Below are 17,705 nucleotides of genomic sequence, written 5' to 3'. Positions count from 1 at the left end.
ACATATGGGGATCAGTTCAGATAGGTTATACTCTTTACTTCATTGCCAAGTCATAACTTTGATGTGTTTTTGGGTACCAAATGATTATGTAAGCATACTAAAACCAAATATAGGTTTAGATTGAGCAGCTATCGAAATTAAAAACCATCCACCCGATTTGTTTCATGAGCATACAGCAACCTACCTTCATGAATTTCTCATCACAGGATGACTACTCACGCATCGTTTGTTTATGCAGAGGCTTTGGAATTTCAATGCTGGAAAGTTTTTGAAGACGTACACTGGCCATGTGAACACAAAATACTGCATTCCGGCAGCATTTTCTGTCACCAATGGCAAGTACATTGTCAGTGGCTCGGAAGACAAGTGTGTCTACATGTGGGATCTTCAATCAAGAAAGATTGTGCAGAAGCTGGAAGGACATACTGACACGGTCATTGCTGTGTCATGCCACCCTAAGGAGAACATGATTGCATCGGGAGCGCTTGACAGCGACAAGACGGTGAAAGTCTGGGTTCAAAAGGACGACAGCCAACAAGATGCCTAAGAAAAGCTCATTTTCTTAGTTGTCATGTAACCTGAGTGATGATGGTAGCCATGTAAGCTCCTTAGCTTCCCGAGTAAGTAAGATTGCTGCAGTGGAGAATGCAATGCTCTGTGCTGTGTATTTTTGTGCTGTGTTGCCTGCTTCACTGCTGGGCTATTGCCTATTGGTAGTAGACTTAACCGCTCCGAAGATGTTCTCGGAATGGTTGAAGGCTGGACAGAAACATTGCTTAAACTTTTTTTAACTGAAGAAAATTAATGCTTCAAGTTCATTAGTTTCCTTCACGAGTTAATCATCCTGAGATGTGAAGTCATGGAATTTTTTTTAAGGTACATCATGAATTACTCATGGGAGTACAGTAGCTTTCGTGCTCTGTTGGGCTGATAAAAATGGGCTTTCCATGTTGATGCTGAGTTGGACTTTTTCTTGTTGATGGCAAATGCTCTCTCCAAAGATTAGCGAGATGATACCAATGTTGTTGCAAGTGTACTTTGTTTTGACATCAACACTTTAGATGGTCCATTTTCAGATAAGTAGATAAGGTTGTTGTTATAAAAGCTGGTCCTTTGTGGTAGATCAATACAGTATACTGAACATCTTGAGCTCTAAACTGTAATTAATATGTACTCCCTCCGCTCCTATTATCATGATGCAGCGTGGTGCTGATGCGTGCATGTAACTTAAACTTCTCCCAATAGGCAACAGACGTACCAAGCAGATAGATGTAGATGAAAAAACATTCCAGGCATTTTACCTGCAGACTGAACAGAAATAGCGGAAAATATAATAGAATGTGCATACCTGCGTGATGAGACACGTAACTATGAAAAAAGCGTCGCATTGGGATAACAATTCTATATGCATCTCAATTCTCCTTCTGTTCGATTAATCCTGTAATGAATTGTTTCTCCCACGTTCATCACATTGTTGTCTAAAGCTGCTTGCCTTCATGCTGCAGTTACTTAATTTTAAACGTGCTTGCTGTCCATTTCACAGCGGTGACTTGGCATTCTTTTCGAGCGGGAATCCAGCTAGATACGCCGAGGTATTCTCGCCTTTTGTCGTGATGTTAAAAAATCACTAATCCGTTTTTAGGTCTTAAGTGCGCCTTTCCATCCTTGAAAGCAACTCTGATGGGCATTGCTTAGCTAACCATGCATGTGGTACATACAAATCCAGCAGTAATGAGTAATTAGCAGTTACCTAATCGCCATGTGCCATAATGAAAATGAACTCGTGTGCATCTGTCTATTCACAATTCCATCTTCTCTTCTTTGTCTTTTCAAACTTGTTTATCTACATACTTGGTCAAACTTTACATCGTTTAATTTTCAAAAAACTTATGTGCACTATATTTTAGCAATACAATTGCTACCTAATTAAGTTTAATTATTTTCCCAGCCATATTGTCAATTTATAATTACCGTGAATATGAAAATGTTTTGACCCATTTCTTTCTCTACCATTAAATTTTTTAACATTAAAGTTTATCTTTTCCTTGTACTTTGGCAAAAAAATTACCCATTGTCCAGCTATTTGTTAGCTGTTCATTAAGCCAGAATTTTATATTATTCAGGAACCATCATATCATGAGGGCACTATTCCTAGTGTTTGACCATGATTAGAGCCCTGGAGAAAGACTGGTGAGCAGTTCCCCGTGTTTGGGTTGTGAGGGTGGTAAATGTAGAAGCTTACTCCATTTGTATGTATTACCTTTAGTTGATAAATGACTTGTGTATCATGCTCTCCAGATTCCGAAGTACCTACGGCCCCTGAATTTCTGGAAACAGTCCTGACTGTCTAATAGTTTCCAGTTTTCTACAGTTCTTGCAAGCATTTCTCCATAAAACTGAGTTGGCCAATCAGTAGGGACTGTAGAGCTGTACTGCATGGCGATCATAAACTGTGTTTTTCAAAAGGGTGGAAAGAAACTAAAATAAGCTGTTGTCTGTTAATATTCTTGTACATTATACTACGATTCTTAAGTGTGACGCCATTATGGAAGCACATAGCTGTAGCTACATCTATCATGTGCTGTTTAACTTAGCAGAGACTGTCATATGATTCAGTAGAGAGTGCCTTGAGACCCGTGCTACAAGTCTGCAATTCCATTTTTGTGGAACCATTTTCTGTCCTACAATGAATTAGATTTCATTAGTATTGTTATTATCATGGTCCTCTTTCCACTAGTTCAATTTACTTGGAGTATTACAACACCTAGATATTTTACATGCTGGTGGTCTTTTACCATAGACATAGTGTGACTAGTGTGTATAGTACTACTGCGTATGTTCCCCACATAATTTTGCCCTGCTGCACATCATTCTTGAAGACTACTCCATACATATTGGGATCAGTTCAGATAACTCTTACTTCATTGCCAAGTCGTAGCCTTGATGTGTTTTTGCCTACCAAATGATTATGTAAGCATATTACAATCACACATATATTTGAATTAGCAGCTATCAAAAATAAAAATCACCCACTCAATTTGTTTCATGAGCATACAGCAACCTACCTTGTTGAATTTCTCATCACAGGATGACTACTCAAGCATTGTTCTTATATTCAGAGGCTTTGGAATTTCAATGCTGGAATTTTTTTGAAGACGTATACTGGCCATATGAACACAAAATACTGCATTCTGGCAGCATTTTCTGTTCATGGGATGGTTGTATGGAAGGCTGGAAGAAACATTGCTTAAAATTTTTGTAACTGAAGTAAAATAATGCTTCAAGTTCATCTATTTCATTTAGGAGCTAACCATCCTGATTTGAAGTCATGGAAAGTCTTTCTAAGGTACATCATGAATAGGTCAGATTTCATGCTCTGTTGGGCCGAGAAAAATGGTCTTTCCATGTTGATGCTGTGTTGGAGTTTTTACTGTTGATGGCAAATGCTCTCTCGCTCAAAAAAGAAGAGTGAGATGATACAAATGTTGTTGCAAGTTACTTTGTTTTGACATCAACAATTTAGATGGTCCATAGATAGGGAAGCTGGAACTCAGAGTTCCAGCTCAGTGGCAAGGCAAGGCGAGTGCGCAGCCAGCCCACCCGGGTTCGAATCCCCATCACGCGGTAATTTCACGGGAGGGGCGAACTTTAATCGGGTTATCATCCTAGCGTCCATCCGCGGGGAGAGTCTCATTTCTACCTAACAACGTATAGCCAAGGGAGGGATCATTCCCCCGTTGGTCAACGTTTTTTAGATAGGGAAGCTAGAGCATAGGTCATTTTCAGATAACTAGATACGACTATCGTTTAAAAGCTGGTCCTTTGTGGTACATCAATGCAGTATAGAAACATCTTGAGCTGTAAACTGTAATTAAGATGTATACTATTCCTAGTTAAACTTAAACTTATCCCAATTGGCAAACGACGTACCAAGCAGATAGATGTGGATGAAACATTCCAGCCACTGCAGACTGAACAGAAATAGCGGAAAATATTATTGCCAAAACGTGCATACGTGCAGCGTGATGAGACGCGTAACTATAAAGAAAACGGAGCATTGGGATAACAATTCTATATGCAACCCAATTCTCCTTCTGACCAATTCTGTTTGATTAATCCTGTAATGAATTGTTTCTCCCACGTTCATCACATTGTTGCCTACAGCTGCTTGTCCTCATGCCGCTGTTACCTAAATTTAGATGTGAATTTCTGTCCATTTCACAGCGATGACTTGGGCATTCTTTTAGAGCGCAAATCCAGCTAGATATCGCCGAGCCATTCTTGCCTTTTGTCGCGATGCTAAATGGCTAATCGGTTTTTAATAAGTCTTAAGTGCGCCTTTTTCATCCTGGCAAGCAACTCTGATTGGCATTGCTTAGCTAACCACGCATGTGGTACATACAAAGCCAGTAGTAATCAGCAGTTAACTAATCACCATGTGCCATAATGAAATGAACTCGTGTGCATCTGTCTATTCACAGTTTCATCTCCTCTTGTTTGCCTTTTTTTTTTCGAGAATTCTTGTTTGTCTTTTAAGTCGCTGGATTTGCGATCCATGCTTCGCTGTGTGTTTTGACTTTGGACCGGCCGCAGCAGCCCTCCTGCAAGTTTCCTGTATTCCAAAGCATCTATCTAGCTTAAATATTGCGAAGCAGCTGAATAATATAAAAGGTTGGCAAATGGCCGATCAGTAGGTGCTTAGTAGCTATATTGCTAAGTAATTGACTGAACTCTAGATGTGCCAGTCGGACTACTCTGGTAGGCAAACCTGCATTTCGGATATGCTTACTCAAAAAGAAGATAATATAGTTTATACATTCGAATTGAAAGGGAGATAGGGACAGTGAAAGTTACTTGATATTCCTGTCGATCTGGTTTGGAGTTTTTTCATGTGTCCAAGCCAGCCAGAAAAGTGATGGCAAGAATGCACCACAAAGGCTAAAACATCATATATATTACCTATGTTTGGTGCTATTCTTCTTGGCTCGCAAGGTTGCCTCTGTCTTAAAGGGTAGCTATCATACTGAAGAGATAGTAGCTGCTCATTGTGCAATTACCTCTAGGCTCCGGCCAGAGACCCATAAACAGGGTCATGTCTCCGACGGGAAGGAACACATGGCTCATGGCATTTCTAAGCCGTGCATTATATAGTTGTAATGTAGCCCTCTCTCGTTTCTTGGATCAGCTCTTCACTGTTAAATCTGCTGTTTTGTAACAGTTGATGTGCAGCGATCCCTGAGCCCCAGGCAGGCTTGTTCTTGGAAACCAGGTCATGATACGCTGTGCACTGCATCATGTCTGGAACGTTACAATATGGCCAAGTGGCGAGCCATCAGATGTGAAGTGATTTTCTTGCGTTTTGCTGCACGAGACCTGTTGCCTTTGGCCAACTGGAGCGGTGAGATACAGTGCTTGATGTCACACAACTAGCGCAAATCGCCATGTTCACGTACGTACGCCACTGTGACCCAGAGACAAATAGGCTTCGATTTCAGAGCGTGCGTGCTTGAGATCCGATAGTGATTTCCATGTGCATCTACATCTAAATTTTTTGACTGAGATTTTCCTATGACTAATCAATTACGAGAAGTGCAAGTCTTAGACGAATTAGGATTACGAAAACTGTGTGTTTCTCGTTTCTCTTGATTCTCTCGTGAAATGGATTGTTTAACACGAAATCGTCGCAATTTTTAATTGGACTTGTGTATCAGAAATTAGGAACTATCCGCAGAGTTGGAGCTATAATGTGAGCCAGTATGATAATGCTCCCTTCGTTCGACTAATTTTTTTGTTGTGGTTCTAGTTTAAATCTCAACTAAACCACAGCCAGAATTATGGAACAGAGTGGTGAGATAGCAATAATCAGCGAGGGTTAAAACTTGGCAAAATCTTTATACAAATTAGGAACAAATTGGCTCGTGTATTAGAAATTAAGAACAGTCCAAGGAGGTGGAGCTGTAATGTGAGCCACTATGATAATGCTCATTCCTTTCGATTAATTTTGTATGGAACGAAGGGAGTAAGATAGCGAGGGTTAAAACTGGCAAAAATCTTGTTAGACAAATTAAAGGACTGTTGTGCTGTAGTACTTCAGTGTGAGATATGAGTAAGTACGAATCACTTGATTTGCTTTGTGTTGAACACTGGACATGTTTCTGGCTCAAGTGCCCCAAGCCCATGTGTGTGCTGACCTATAAAAGCATGGAGCTAGAGGAGCTAACCCTAAGAGAGAAGAAACCACACCAGCCACCAGGGACCAAAAGATGAGGTGAGCTGCTGCTCCAACATGGCATCAGAGCAAGGTGACATGTATCTATATTTTATCCCGTTTGCTCACTCTTAGGCATCATGAGTGTGCCGTGCTCTGACCAGGAGTTTAGGCCGGTGAAGGCGAAGGCTGCAAGTTTACCCCCGGGTGTGACTGCGGAGCGTTGTTGGTGCGGCCGTGTTGCTAAGGTTAAGCAGGTGGAGGATTTCTCCGACCAGTTCGGCATGAAATTTTTCATGTGTGCGAGCTATGAGCATGATCCACCCCGTAATTCAGCTTCGTCGTCCACCAGGCCGCCGGTATGTTTCGACATAATTGTATGTTGGCTTAAATTTGTTTGTGAATTTGATTTAATCTTACTGTTTGTGTTGTAGTCTCCCCCGCCACTATGCAAATGGTTTCACTGGATAGACACGGAGCAGCCGGATTGGGCGCGCGAGGAGGTTGAGGAGAAACAGCGCCGTGCGTGGGCAACGTTCTTTGAGGAGGAGCGTTGGGAAAAGGTTCGTGCTAATGAGAAAGCAGAGCGAGAGAGGCGGTACGTAAACTAAGGGCGGAACAAGCTCGTAACCGAGAGGTGAATCAGAAGAGGATGGATGATGAGGCTGCACGTAGGTTTGCAGAGGAAGAGGTTCGCAGGGAGGCTCGTGAAGCGGAAAGGAAGAGACTAAGGGAAAGAGCTGCTGAAGCGCAAGCGGCAGAAGAACGCGGCGACAAGTCTGGAAAATGGCCACGGTGGACGCAGGGAAAGTAGTGTGATGTGTCGTATTGGCTATGTATCTTAATTTCAGTTGTATCTTAAATTCCGTTGTAGTGTCGTTGTATCTTAAATTCCGTTGTAGTGATAAATGCTATATTTATTTCAGCTGCAATGTATCTTCATTTCTGTTTTAGTATTATTGTTTCCCGCCTAATTTTTCCCGCTCAGTTTTTTCCCGCCTTTTACCCCCGCCGTAATCTCCCGCCAATTTTTCCCGCTCACTTTTTTTCCGCCTTTTACTCCCGCCCTAATCTCCCGCCAGTTTTTCCCGCTCACCTTTTCCCGCCGAAAGTCGTCCCTTCTAGCCTATAAAAACCCCCCAGTGTTTCCTTCTGTTTCAGTGTATTCTCTCAGCAAGATGGATCCCCCATATAAGAATCCCCCCCATCTTTTCACCGAATCCATGGCCAAACCTCTTCTAGACGAGGCCCGCAAAGTGATGAGGGAGAGTAAGGTAGACACATTTGAGGAGTTCATCAGTAGCGACGCCTTGCTCCGTAAGGTGGGTAGGGAGTTTGAGAAATATTCTTATGGGTGGCCATTGAAGAAGATGCCTGCTCGCAGCCCACGGGAGATAAGGTGTGAGCTTATCAGGTTGAATGAGAAGTGGAAGTCACTAACTTGGAAGAATGAACGAGATAGGGAAAGAGATTACAACTTTCCATGGCTGTGGACGGTTGAGAGTGAGGACGACGATGATATCTTTGAGACTAGCAGCAAGGCGAAGAAAGCTGCATTGTCGAAGGGCAAGAGTGCCAAGTCCTCAAAGGGGAAGAGTGCTGCACCACCGGTCATCGACTCGGACGACGACTTCGAGCCTAGCACGAAGGCGAAGAAGGCTGCATCGTCAAAGGGCAAGAGTGACAAGTCCTCGAAGGGCAAGAGTGCTGCACCGCCGGTCGTCGACTCGGACGACGACTTCGAGCCTAGCACCAAGGCCATGAAAGCTGCATCATCGAAGGGCAAGGGAAAGGGTGTGCTGCGTTCTTAGTGTTCTAGTTATCAGTAGTCTCATGGATCTTGCAGTATGTTGTAGTGTTGTTGTACCGTTTAATTTGTTAGAAGAGAGGTATGTTGTAGTGGTAAGTTGTATCTTAATTATCACTTCATGTTGAATTTGAAATGTTTGTTGAATTTGAAATGTTTGTTGAACAGAAATAGTACTCATACATGGTGCATACAAATAGTAGTCATACATGGTGCATACAAATAGTACTCATACACTAGATGAAGGAAATAGTAGTAGTAATAAGTCTCATGCGTACAAATAGTAGTCATACATGGTGCATACAAATAGTAGTCATACATGGTGCATACAAATAGTACTCATACATGGTGCATACAAATAGTACTCATATCACTGACCACGGCCCCTCCCTCCACCTCGCCTCGGTGGCGGTCGAGCCTGAAAAGGTGACGGCGAGTACATACGAACAGGTGGCTGGCGATGTCGGGGAGGAAGCATGTACCCCTGCTCGTGCTGACTGTACTGCGTGGGATCTGGAGGTGGAGTTTGATGTTGACTTGAAATCCAGTCTTGATAGCTCTGCTGTGTTTCGTCCTGATCGTGAGCACTGGACCAGAAGGATCGTGATCCGGACCCCGTCCACATATGTCCCTCACCTTTGATCAGATAAAAAAACCGTTAGTCGATCATGAGGAAATTCACACATGGTGCACAATTAATATGGATAGTGATGAATTGCGTACCCTCTGGCTCATCCATACGGGGACGCCACCCGAAGTTAGGCATGGGAAATTGCTGCTCCATGCCGAAACCGGCACGCTGCCAATACTCGTAAGTAGGCTCCTGCTGCTGCTAGTTTTGCCACCCAGAACCTCCTGCCTGGTTAGGAGATGGTGGCCTCGGGCTCGGCGGTACCTCCATACGTGGGCACGGGGCGTGCCGTGGCTGATGCACCTGCAAAGAGGGACGAGGTGGCCGCTGTGCTGCTCGGTACTCGGCAACATCCGAAGATCGCGTGCATGTGATAGTCGCGTAGATACGACGTAGTTTGTCCTGAAGACGCTGTGCAAAGGAGGCGTGGTGCTCATACCGTCCAAGAAGTGGGCCGGAGGAGAGCGAGCGTGCATACTGGGCGGCGTCATCTTGCAGCTCCGCCGTCAACACGGCCTACAATTGTGAGCTCAAATTAGTTATGTGTTGGCCAAATGTAGAAAAAATATATTTGACTTACTGCGTGATGCCGAGTGCCTGAAGTGGAGTGACGAGGGTAGGTGTCCCACATTGTCGAGGGATCCCTCTGATCTGGGTCACACGCCTGGCTCAGCCGAAGTCGTGTCCTAGGCATGTATGCCCGCAAGTAGTGCTCAAATTCCTGAAGATCAAATGCCTCCATGGTGGCCCATGAAACTGTCGGCGCATTGGCCCAACCGGTGATGTATGGAGCGAGGAGTTGCAACCATCCAGCAGCAGTCTTATTCGCTCCTTTTCTGTTGTACCTGAAAAATGAAGACGAACATGTCTTAGGATAAAATTATGATTGTCCAACATGATGTAATAACCTTGGATAAATTTAAATTGTACTCACGCGTGGACGCGTGGTGGTAGAGGAACTGTGGGAGGTGGTGGCTCGATCAGCTGACGCAGTCCAAACTGTCTCATGACCCTCTGCTGCGACATCTCCTCCACGAAGATATCGAAGATGATCTTCGCCTTCGTCATCCAGTAGGCCCAATCTCTGGTACACATGTTCGATATACCGCCTGGGTATGCCTCGTCGCGGTGGTCCTCACTGTATGGCTCCCAGGTGACATCGCTCTCTAGTAGTAGGTCAAACTGCTCTGTGAATGCTGGGTAGCAATTCCTTAGCTGATTATGCCCAAAATGTCTCTGCATAACATAACACAACTAAGTTAGTGTTACATCTTATATAAAAATATAAAGAAGGAGTAAATATTGCGAATACCTTCCGCGATGTCCATAGAGAACCAAACGTCGGCATGTCGATGCGCTCTGCGTCGTACAACTCGTCTGGTGGCCAAGATCCATCTCTAATCTCAGGACGGCCGATGGGAAACCTCGCCCATGACCAGAGCTGCAACAGGAGTGGACAACCAACGATGCCAGAACCATGCGAGGTTAGCTGGCAACCCTTACACATACCTCGGTACGTAGCGGCTAAGACCGCAGAACCCCAGCTCCTCTGAATGATGTGCTCTGCTTCGGTGGCCTCTGCTATCTCCTGAGCTATAGGGATGTACCGCGCACTGATCGTATTCCCGTGATTGTCCGTGAACATCGTCTTCCCGAGTAGCCACATGAGGTACGCCTCCAAGCTGCGAGTGATCTGAACCGCAGTCATCGGTACATCTGGGAATCCGAACTGCTCGATCTGTCAAGGTATATTTCAGTGTTAGAACTTACATATTATGAGGTAAATAAGTTGTGATAAAAAAAGGTGAAACTGTTACGGACCTGGAACTCGTGTAGCCATGCCTGGCGAGGCCCGTGAGCCTCAAAAGTCATAGGCCCAACGTCTGCACGAACACCCTGGAAACGTGCATCCATGCTGTGCATCCAGCCCACGGTTTCCTCCAATGGGCCTATGGGCTCACCTGCCAACGGAAGTCCCAGCAACATAGACACGTCCTGTAGAGTAGGCGCCATCTCACCCCAAATAAAGTGGAACGTGTGGGTCTCGGGCCTCCATCGATCCACTAAGCGAGGTGATCAAAGCAAGATCGTAGTTCAGGCGCGAAATGTGATCTCGGGCCTCCACTAATCGAGCGAAAGGTAGTAGTCCTGCCCACTTCAACCTGCAAAACAAATAATACACAAGCTAAAGCAGGTCCAATGTAGTTCTTATAAATTTGAGACAAAACAATTGAACAAGTACCTGTCTTCCCATTGAGGGTGTATCATCCAGTTCTTCTTTGGAGTACGGGTCTGCAGTGGCTCCATGCTCTGCGGGTCAGCCTCCAAGTGCGATGCCCGATGTTTCTGATCAATAAGTGGATCGAGCAACGATCGAGCCGCCATATCTGCATAAAGATATCACAAATTGCTGCATAGTTCATAAATATTACAAATTATAACATAGTTCACAAATATTACAAATTATAGCATAGTTCATAAATATTACAAATTGTACCATGGTTCATAAATATTACAAATTAAAGCATAGTTCATAAATATTACAAATTAAAGCATACTTCATAAGTATTACAAATATTACTATCTCCCTCTATTTCTTCCCCTCCCACGCCTTCCTCGGTTGCCTCGCCCACGGTTAGCCGCCGCCGCTGCAGCCGGGTAGAAAGTGGGACATAGGGGTCCCGTGTCCAAATTGGTTGCACGTAAAACATTGCCTAGTTGGACCACCCGCTTCGCTTCATCCATATCATTTCTAATGCGCCTTGTCTCCCGTCGACCTCTGTTCGTCCGCAATGATCTTGGGTCAGGGATGTACCGTCTTTCATTTGGTATCACCGTAGTAAAATTTCCCACAACTCTGTATCCGACCATCTCGCCGGTCCAGGTGTGCAGCACAGCCTCTTTCGCGTAATATGGAGAGACGAAAGAGATTGAGTCCAGCCCTAGTTGTCCGGTAGCCGGCCAAGACATGGGAGCATGGAAGGTGAAGCAACCTCGGTTTGTTGCATGTGCACTCACACGATGGCCATTCTTCATTTCCAATTCGACCTCATGTGTTCTCACCGCATTCACACAACCAAACTTGTCGGTTGGTAAGCGCACCTCAAACCTCCTTTCCCGATTACCGATGGCCGAACAAAGTGTGTGACATACCCTTCTCCATCTTGACATCCATATATTCCATAATGGCCTTACAGTAAGGAGTGTTTGGATTTTCAAGCATATGGTTCAAAGCCAACTCCCGTCTCTCTTTGAAATAATTCATAGTGCCATATAAAATACCCTCCACAAGGGCTGTCAATGGCAATGCCCTATTTCCCCTAAGCACGAAGTTGTATGACTCAGCTAGGTTGGTAGTCATCACACCATACCTAGCTCCATGTGTGTCATGCAGCAAAGACCACCTTTCTAATGGCTCGTGCTCTATCCACTCTGCAAAATTTTTAATCCGTCGTCCAGGCCTCCTTCTAGTATTGGGTGGGTCAAATCCAGGCAGGTCACATAGCCCAATAGGATCTCGGCTCGGGGCCTCTTGGAACCTGTGTACCACTGTGCCACAGCCGCTGCATGAGCTGCTACTAATGCAGCTCGGGCGGCTAACTTTGTGCCGCACATGGTCCTTAGTGAACTCATCCAGCTTGCCGCGGAGAAAAGTGTACTTGCATGCTTGATTCTGCTTGCACAACTTCTTGAACAGATTCATAAGACCCTTGCTCCTAAACTGCGAGAAGAAATTGGCCCCCTGTGGCGCATGCACCACCTACTCGCATATCCTGCCATGGCGTCTCTTCATCGGGCCCGGCTTCTACCGAGAATCTTGATAGCCGCAAGTATACCTGCATGCCTGTCATGTAGCACGCACACATTTTCGCGATCTTTCACTGTCGATTTTTTAACTGCTGAAGAACCATAACCAGCTAGCGGTGTTCTCGCTCTCAACAAATGCAAATGCGAGAGGCACACATCGATTGTTGCCATCCACTCCAATTGCCGTCGAATCTGTCCCTTGTACCTCCCGAGTTAGAAAAGTTCCATCTACACACATCACCGGACGACGGTGCATGAAAGCCTCGATGCATATGCTGAATGCGAAAAACACCCTCTCGCAGAACCCCGACATTAGGGAACTACGGTATCACAAAGTCTTGTATGTCCACATGGGTGCCCGGATTCCGGTCCTTCAATGTGTGCAGAGACGGACGACACCGTCATAAGCATCATAGAAGGTCCCGAATCTGTTCTCCAGTGCCGTCTGTTTAGCCCTCCATGCCTTGCCATATTCAATTACATACTTATATTGAAGGTGAACTCTATTCTGGATGGCTTTAACCCCCATTGCTGTATTCTCTATAATCTCCTTGTAGAACAAAGCAGCAATAAGAGTGGATGTAAGGTTTCGGTGATCCTTCAACATACTCGTAAGGACACATGTGTGCGGCACGAAGTCGCTCACCACCCATGTTGTGTCATACTTCGGACAAGCACCCATGCACCCTTGATGGACATCTAGCATCGCTATGAGACCCTTTGTCAAGAATTTCGACTTGAAACGGTGGTTGAATACCCTTTGTGTGTTCATTGCCCACTGAGTGATTGCTTCCTGCAGATGTCTCTTGTCAGCATATCTAGCACCAACTGAGATGGTGTTCATGCTGTACTCCCAGGCAGAATCATGCCGATCATCGACTATCATTGCCTCCGACAAATCATGGTTCCAAGAAGAGGGGATCGGATCCGCCTCTTCGTTATCATCTGAAGTATCGGATCCACCGGATTCATCTGAGTCAACCTCATTGTCCACTCCATCCTCGTCTTCCTCGTCCATCATGTTCTGCATCTGTTCTTCTTCTTCGTCCACGCTTTCAAGCTCAACAGTATCGTCATGACCACCTGCTGCATGGCTACTCTGCCCGGATTGGAAACTGCTGCCGCCAGCATCAGAACTTTGACTGCTCTGGCCTGGATGGAACGCACCCTCGCCTTCTTGGAAATTCACCACCTTCGCCTCGGGAAGCATTAAGGCGATGGGGTGAGTTCCCCTGCGCTCGCACGCTTCCAACCAGTGCACCCACTGAGAGGTCCGCTCAATCGGCTTCAACCGCCGTAAAATGCGGGTACTTGAGCTCCTCCACGAAGCATGCACGCCCACAGTGGAGGCTTCGGGATTAAGCGCGAACTTCACGGTCCACCTCGCCTTCCTCTGACTCACTCGCCATGTTTTTGGGTTTGTCAGATGCAAATCCTCACACTGAAACTCGCTCAGATCAGCTCCCATCGGAGTTGTTCGGACCGTGCCATGACCGAAGTAAACAACGAATTTTACTCTATCTGACATATCTGCTCACCTATACAAATTACAGACTCGTCAAAAAAATCTAGCACCTACACTCTAAAATAAATACTTTCTACCGGTACATATTTCAGTAACTAATCTGCGAAGCTAACGAACGCAACATGCATCATTACACGATCTAATATCAGGAATTAGGGTTTACCCTTGAAGCGTGCCAAACACCTCCGTCAGCAGCTCAGCTCGTCCACCAGCAGCAGCTCCTCCACCACCACCACCACCAACAACACCTCCACCAAAATGCTTCAAAATCTAACCCATGTATAGATCAGATGATTCTACAGCTTTTGGTGGTCAAACTACAGCAAATGGCTGGACAAATTGCTAAGCAATGAGAGAAAACGCTGCTGGCCAAAGAGCAAACGAGAGAGAAAGCAGATGAACTGAGGCTGAAGGAGGAAGAAGAAGGCCAGAGCGCTCGGGCGAGGCAGCAGCGCGCGCGACGCATTTAATATCGCCTCGATTCGGGGTCGTCCTGCCCGACTCGGGCTCAGCGTGCCCGAACTTGCCCGACTCGGGTTCAGCGTGCCCGAAGTTACGGCCTCGGGATTCTCCGCCCCGACAGCATCTGCTCCTGTCCAGGGGACAGTCCGACACGGGCCTTCGGTGGCCGACACCCACGCTTCGGGGAGGAGCACCCCGAAATTGGCCTGACACGGCAGATTCGCCTCGTTTCGGGTTCCTCAAACCCGATTTTGTAAATTCGGGTTCCCCTACCCCGACGGTGTATTATTTCTGAAATTTGCTGAAAACGAATATTATTTCTGGAATTAATATTAAAAAGTGTATTATTTAAAAAAAATTCGCCAAGACTAGTGCTGGGGGAAAGAAGTGGAAAACCGTCAACTCTCTACTTATTAGGTGGTTGTTGAACTCGGTGGTGCCCTCTATTGGCCGTTCCGTGGAGGGGCTGTCCACAGCTGCTGAAATATGGAAGATCTTGTCCACCCAGTACTCTGGTAAGGGCAATGTCATGCTCATTCCTCAGATTGATGGGAAGATTCACCATCTTCGCCAGGGGGACATGACAGTGATGGCATATGTGGCAGAGCTGCAAGCCTTATGGGATGATCAGGATAACTGTGACCCTCTCGAACTCTATGATGCAACCTCCATCGAGTCAAGACACAAGTGGATAGCACGCAGGCGTGTGCTAAAGTTTTTGGAGGGGCTAAATAAGTGCTTTGATGGCAGAAATGCATCTCTACTGCACCACACCTCCTTGCCCACTCTTGACGAGGCCATTGCAGCAATGGCTTAAGAGGAGGTGCGACTCTCTCTGGAACCAGCAGATGAGAAAGTTGTGTCAGCTCCAACGTTTGCCGTGACCGAGCGTAGAGAGTGGAAAGAGACTAGGGACTGCTTCATTTGTGGGGAGACTGGTCACCTGAAGTGGTACTTCCCAACACGTGGTAGAGGCAGGAGATATAATAGGGGGAAGTAGCAGGATGGCAGGAGGTAGAGGTGGATACTCAGAACATCAAACTGGTAGAGGTAGAGGAGGACACACTGGAAACTTCGGTGGTCAAAGTGCACACATGGCGACTGAAGTGGACAATGAGACGTCAAAGGGTGCAGAAGTGGATGGTGTTGCCTATGGAAACTTTGCTAACTTGGTCTCCACGGATGAAGGTAATTCTGAAAAGGCATCCCTTGCTACTAATGAGAATGATACAAAATGGATTCTAGACTCTGACGCATCTAAGCATGTTGCGGGTAAATTCGGTGTGTTTGAGACTTACATTAAGCATCCTCCTACTCACAAAGGCACCATTCAAACTGTTGATGGTACAAAACAACCTATTGTTGGAGAGGGCATAGTAAAGTGCGCTTCAAACATCTCTGTCATCTGTTTTACACGTCCCAACGTTTCATGTTAATTTTCTCTCTCTGAGTGCTCTCATTGATGACATAGACTGTAGCATGACTCTTAACAAGTTTGGTGTCGTGATTCAGGAGCGGGAGACGAGGTGGATGGTTGGGACTGGCACCAGGCGTAAGGGGCTCTGGTATGTGGAAAAGGGGGTGCAACCAGAGTTGGTCTATGCTTCGACCATGGAGGACAAGGATAAACAGGCTATGATCCATCACTGTAGGATGGGGCATGTGTCTTTCGATAAGATGAGTAGAATATTTCCTGATATTATCTGTGGAATAAGCAAGGTCAAGTTAACATGTGATGCTTGCGAATATGCTAAACATACACGAGCCTCATATGTGAGTAAAGGGCTTAGGAGCATATCTCCTTTTATGCATATTCATTTAGATGTATGGACTTCTCCAGTGGTGTCAGTGAATGGAATGAAGTACTTTGTTACCTTTATTGACTGCTATTCTCATATGACTTGGGTTTATTTGATGCACCACAAGGATGAGGAGTTACATTATTTACAGAACTTCCATGTATATGTAAATAATCAGTTTCAAGTACAGGTGCAGGTGCTCAGGACTGACAATGGCACAGAGTATTTGAACACCACCTTGTCTGAACAAGGTATTCTTCATCAAACGACTTGCCCAGATACCCCTCCCTAAAACGTGTGGCAGAGCGGAAAAACAGACACGTTTTGGAAGTAGCTTGTTCGCTAATGTACACAATGAATGTGCCCAAGTTCCTGTGGAGTGAAGCAGTCATGACAGCCACATTTTTGATTAACATGACCCCATCCAGGATACTCGGTATGAAATCCCCATGCGAGTTGTTGTTTGGAAAAAAATAAGTTTATTGTCCCTCTGAAATTATTTGGCAGTACATGCTTTGTTCGATATCATAGACCATCGATTGGGAAGTTAGACCCATGAGCAGTAAAATGTGTTTTTGTTGATTATTACTCTAGTCAGGAGGGGTATAAATGTTGGTGTCCCTTTGCAAAACGCATGTTTGTAAGTATAGATGTCACCTTCAGGGAATCCGAGCAATTCTATGGTGAGCAAACTGATCTGAACTTATTGTTTGAGATGAAAGATTTGGGCAACCTAAAATATTTCCTTGACATAGAAGTGGTTCGGACAGAGAAGGGAATATCTTTATGTCAACGAAAATACACCCTAGATCTCTTGAGTGACATGGGCATGACTGGATGTCGTGCAGCCCCTACCCCAATTGAACAAAATCGTCAAGTGACTGCACAATCAGGTGAGCTAGTGAATAAGGAAAATTATCAGAAATTGGTTGTTAGACTCTTGTACTTGTGTCATACCAGGTCTGACATTACATATACCGTGGGTGTGGTGAGCAGATACATGCATGAACCAATGAGTGGGCATCTTGATATAGTGCATAGAATCTTGAGATACTTGAAGGGAACTCCGGAAAGGGGTTGTGGTTTGCAAAGAGTGGACACCTTGAGGTGGATGGCTATAGTGACTCTGATTGGGCTGGTTGTCGAGATGATAGAAAATCAACGTCATGCTATTGTGTGTTTGTGGGAGGAAATCAGGTGTCATGGAGAAGCAATAAACAGACAGTTGTGTCTAGATCAACGACAGAAGTTGAATACAAAGCTTTATCTAAAGGGGTGTGTGAGATGCTTTGGGTGAAGCATCTCCTGAGCGAGTTGAAGCTTCTGAGAAAGGGGTCCTTGCGAGCTTGGTGTTACAATCAGTCAACCATAAGTATTGCAAATAATCCAGTCCAACATGATAGGACAAAACATGTGGAAATTGATCGCTTCTTCATTAAGGAGAAACTTGATGCTGGGATCATCAG

The 17,705-nt window shown here is 45.3% G+C and overlaps 2 protein-coding genes across 2 annotated transcripts in view; one reads left to right on the top strand and one right to left on the bottom strand.

Annotated features, from left to right (window-relative positions):
- Positions 1 to 825, top strand: part of LOC127293075 (COMPASS-like H3K4 histone methylase component WDR5B) — a 5,673-nt gene extending 4,848 nt beyond the window's left edge. Inside the window, exon 2 of the mRNA XM_051322627.2 lies at positions 239 to 825. Within this exon, the coding sequence (XP_051178587.1) occupies positions 239 to 547 (309 nt within the window). The 3' untranslated portion in view covers positions 548 to 825. The remainder of the gene's footprint in view (positions 1 to 238) is intronic.
- Positions 826 to 8,847: 8,022 nt separating this feature from the next.
- LOC127346939 (serine/threonine-protein phosphatase 7 long form homolog) lies at positions 8,848 to 10,659 on the bottom strand. The gene is made up of 5 exons (XM_071829038.1): positions 10,468 to 10,659; positions 9,959 to 10,384; positions 9,581 to 9,882; positions 9,227 to 9,491; positions 8,848 to 9,162 (listed from the first exon to the last, which is right to left on the bottom strand). Exons 1-5 carry the CDS (start codon positions 10,657 to 10,659, stop codon positions 8,848 to 8,850), a joined length of 1,500 nt encoding a protein of 499 aa, XP_071685139.1.
- Positions 10,660 to 17,705: the final 7,046 nt, after the last annotated feature.

This window comes from Lolium perenne, chromosome 4, assembly GCF_019359855.2.
Source record: "Lolium perenne isolate Kyuss_39 chromosome 4, Kyuss_2.0, whole genome shotgun sequence".
Lineage (NCBI taxonomy): Eukaryota > Viridiplantae > Streptophyta > Magnoliopsida > Poales > Poaceae > Lolium > Lolium perenne.
This window is presented reverse-complemented; position numbering and strand designations above follow the sequence as displayed.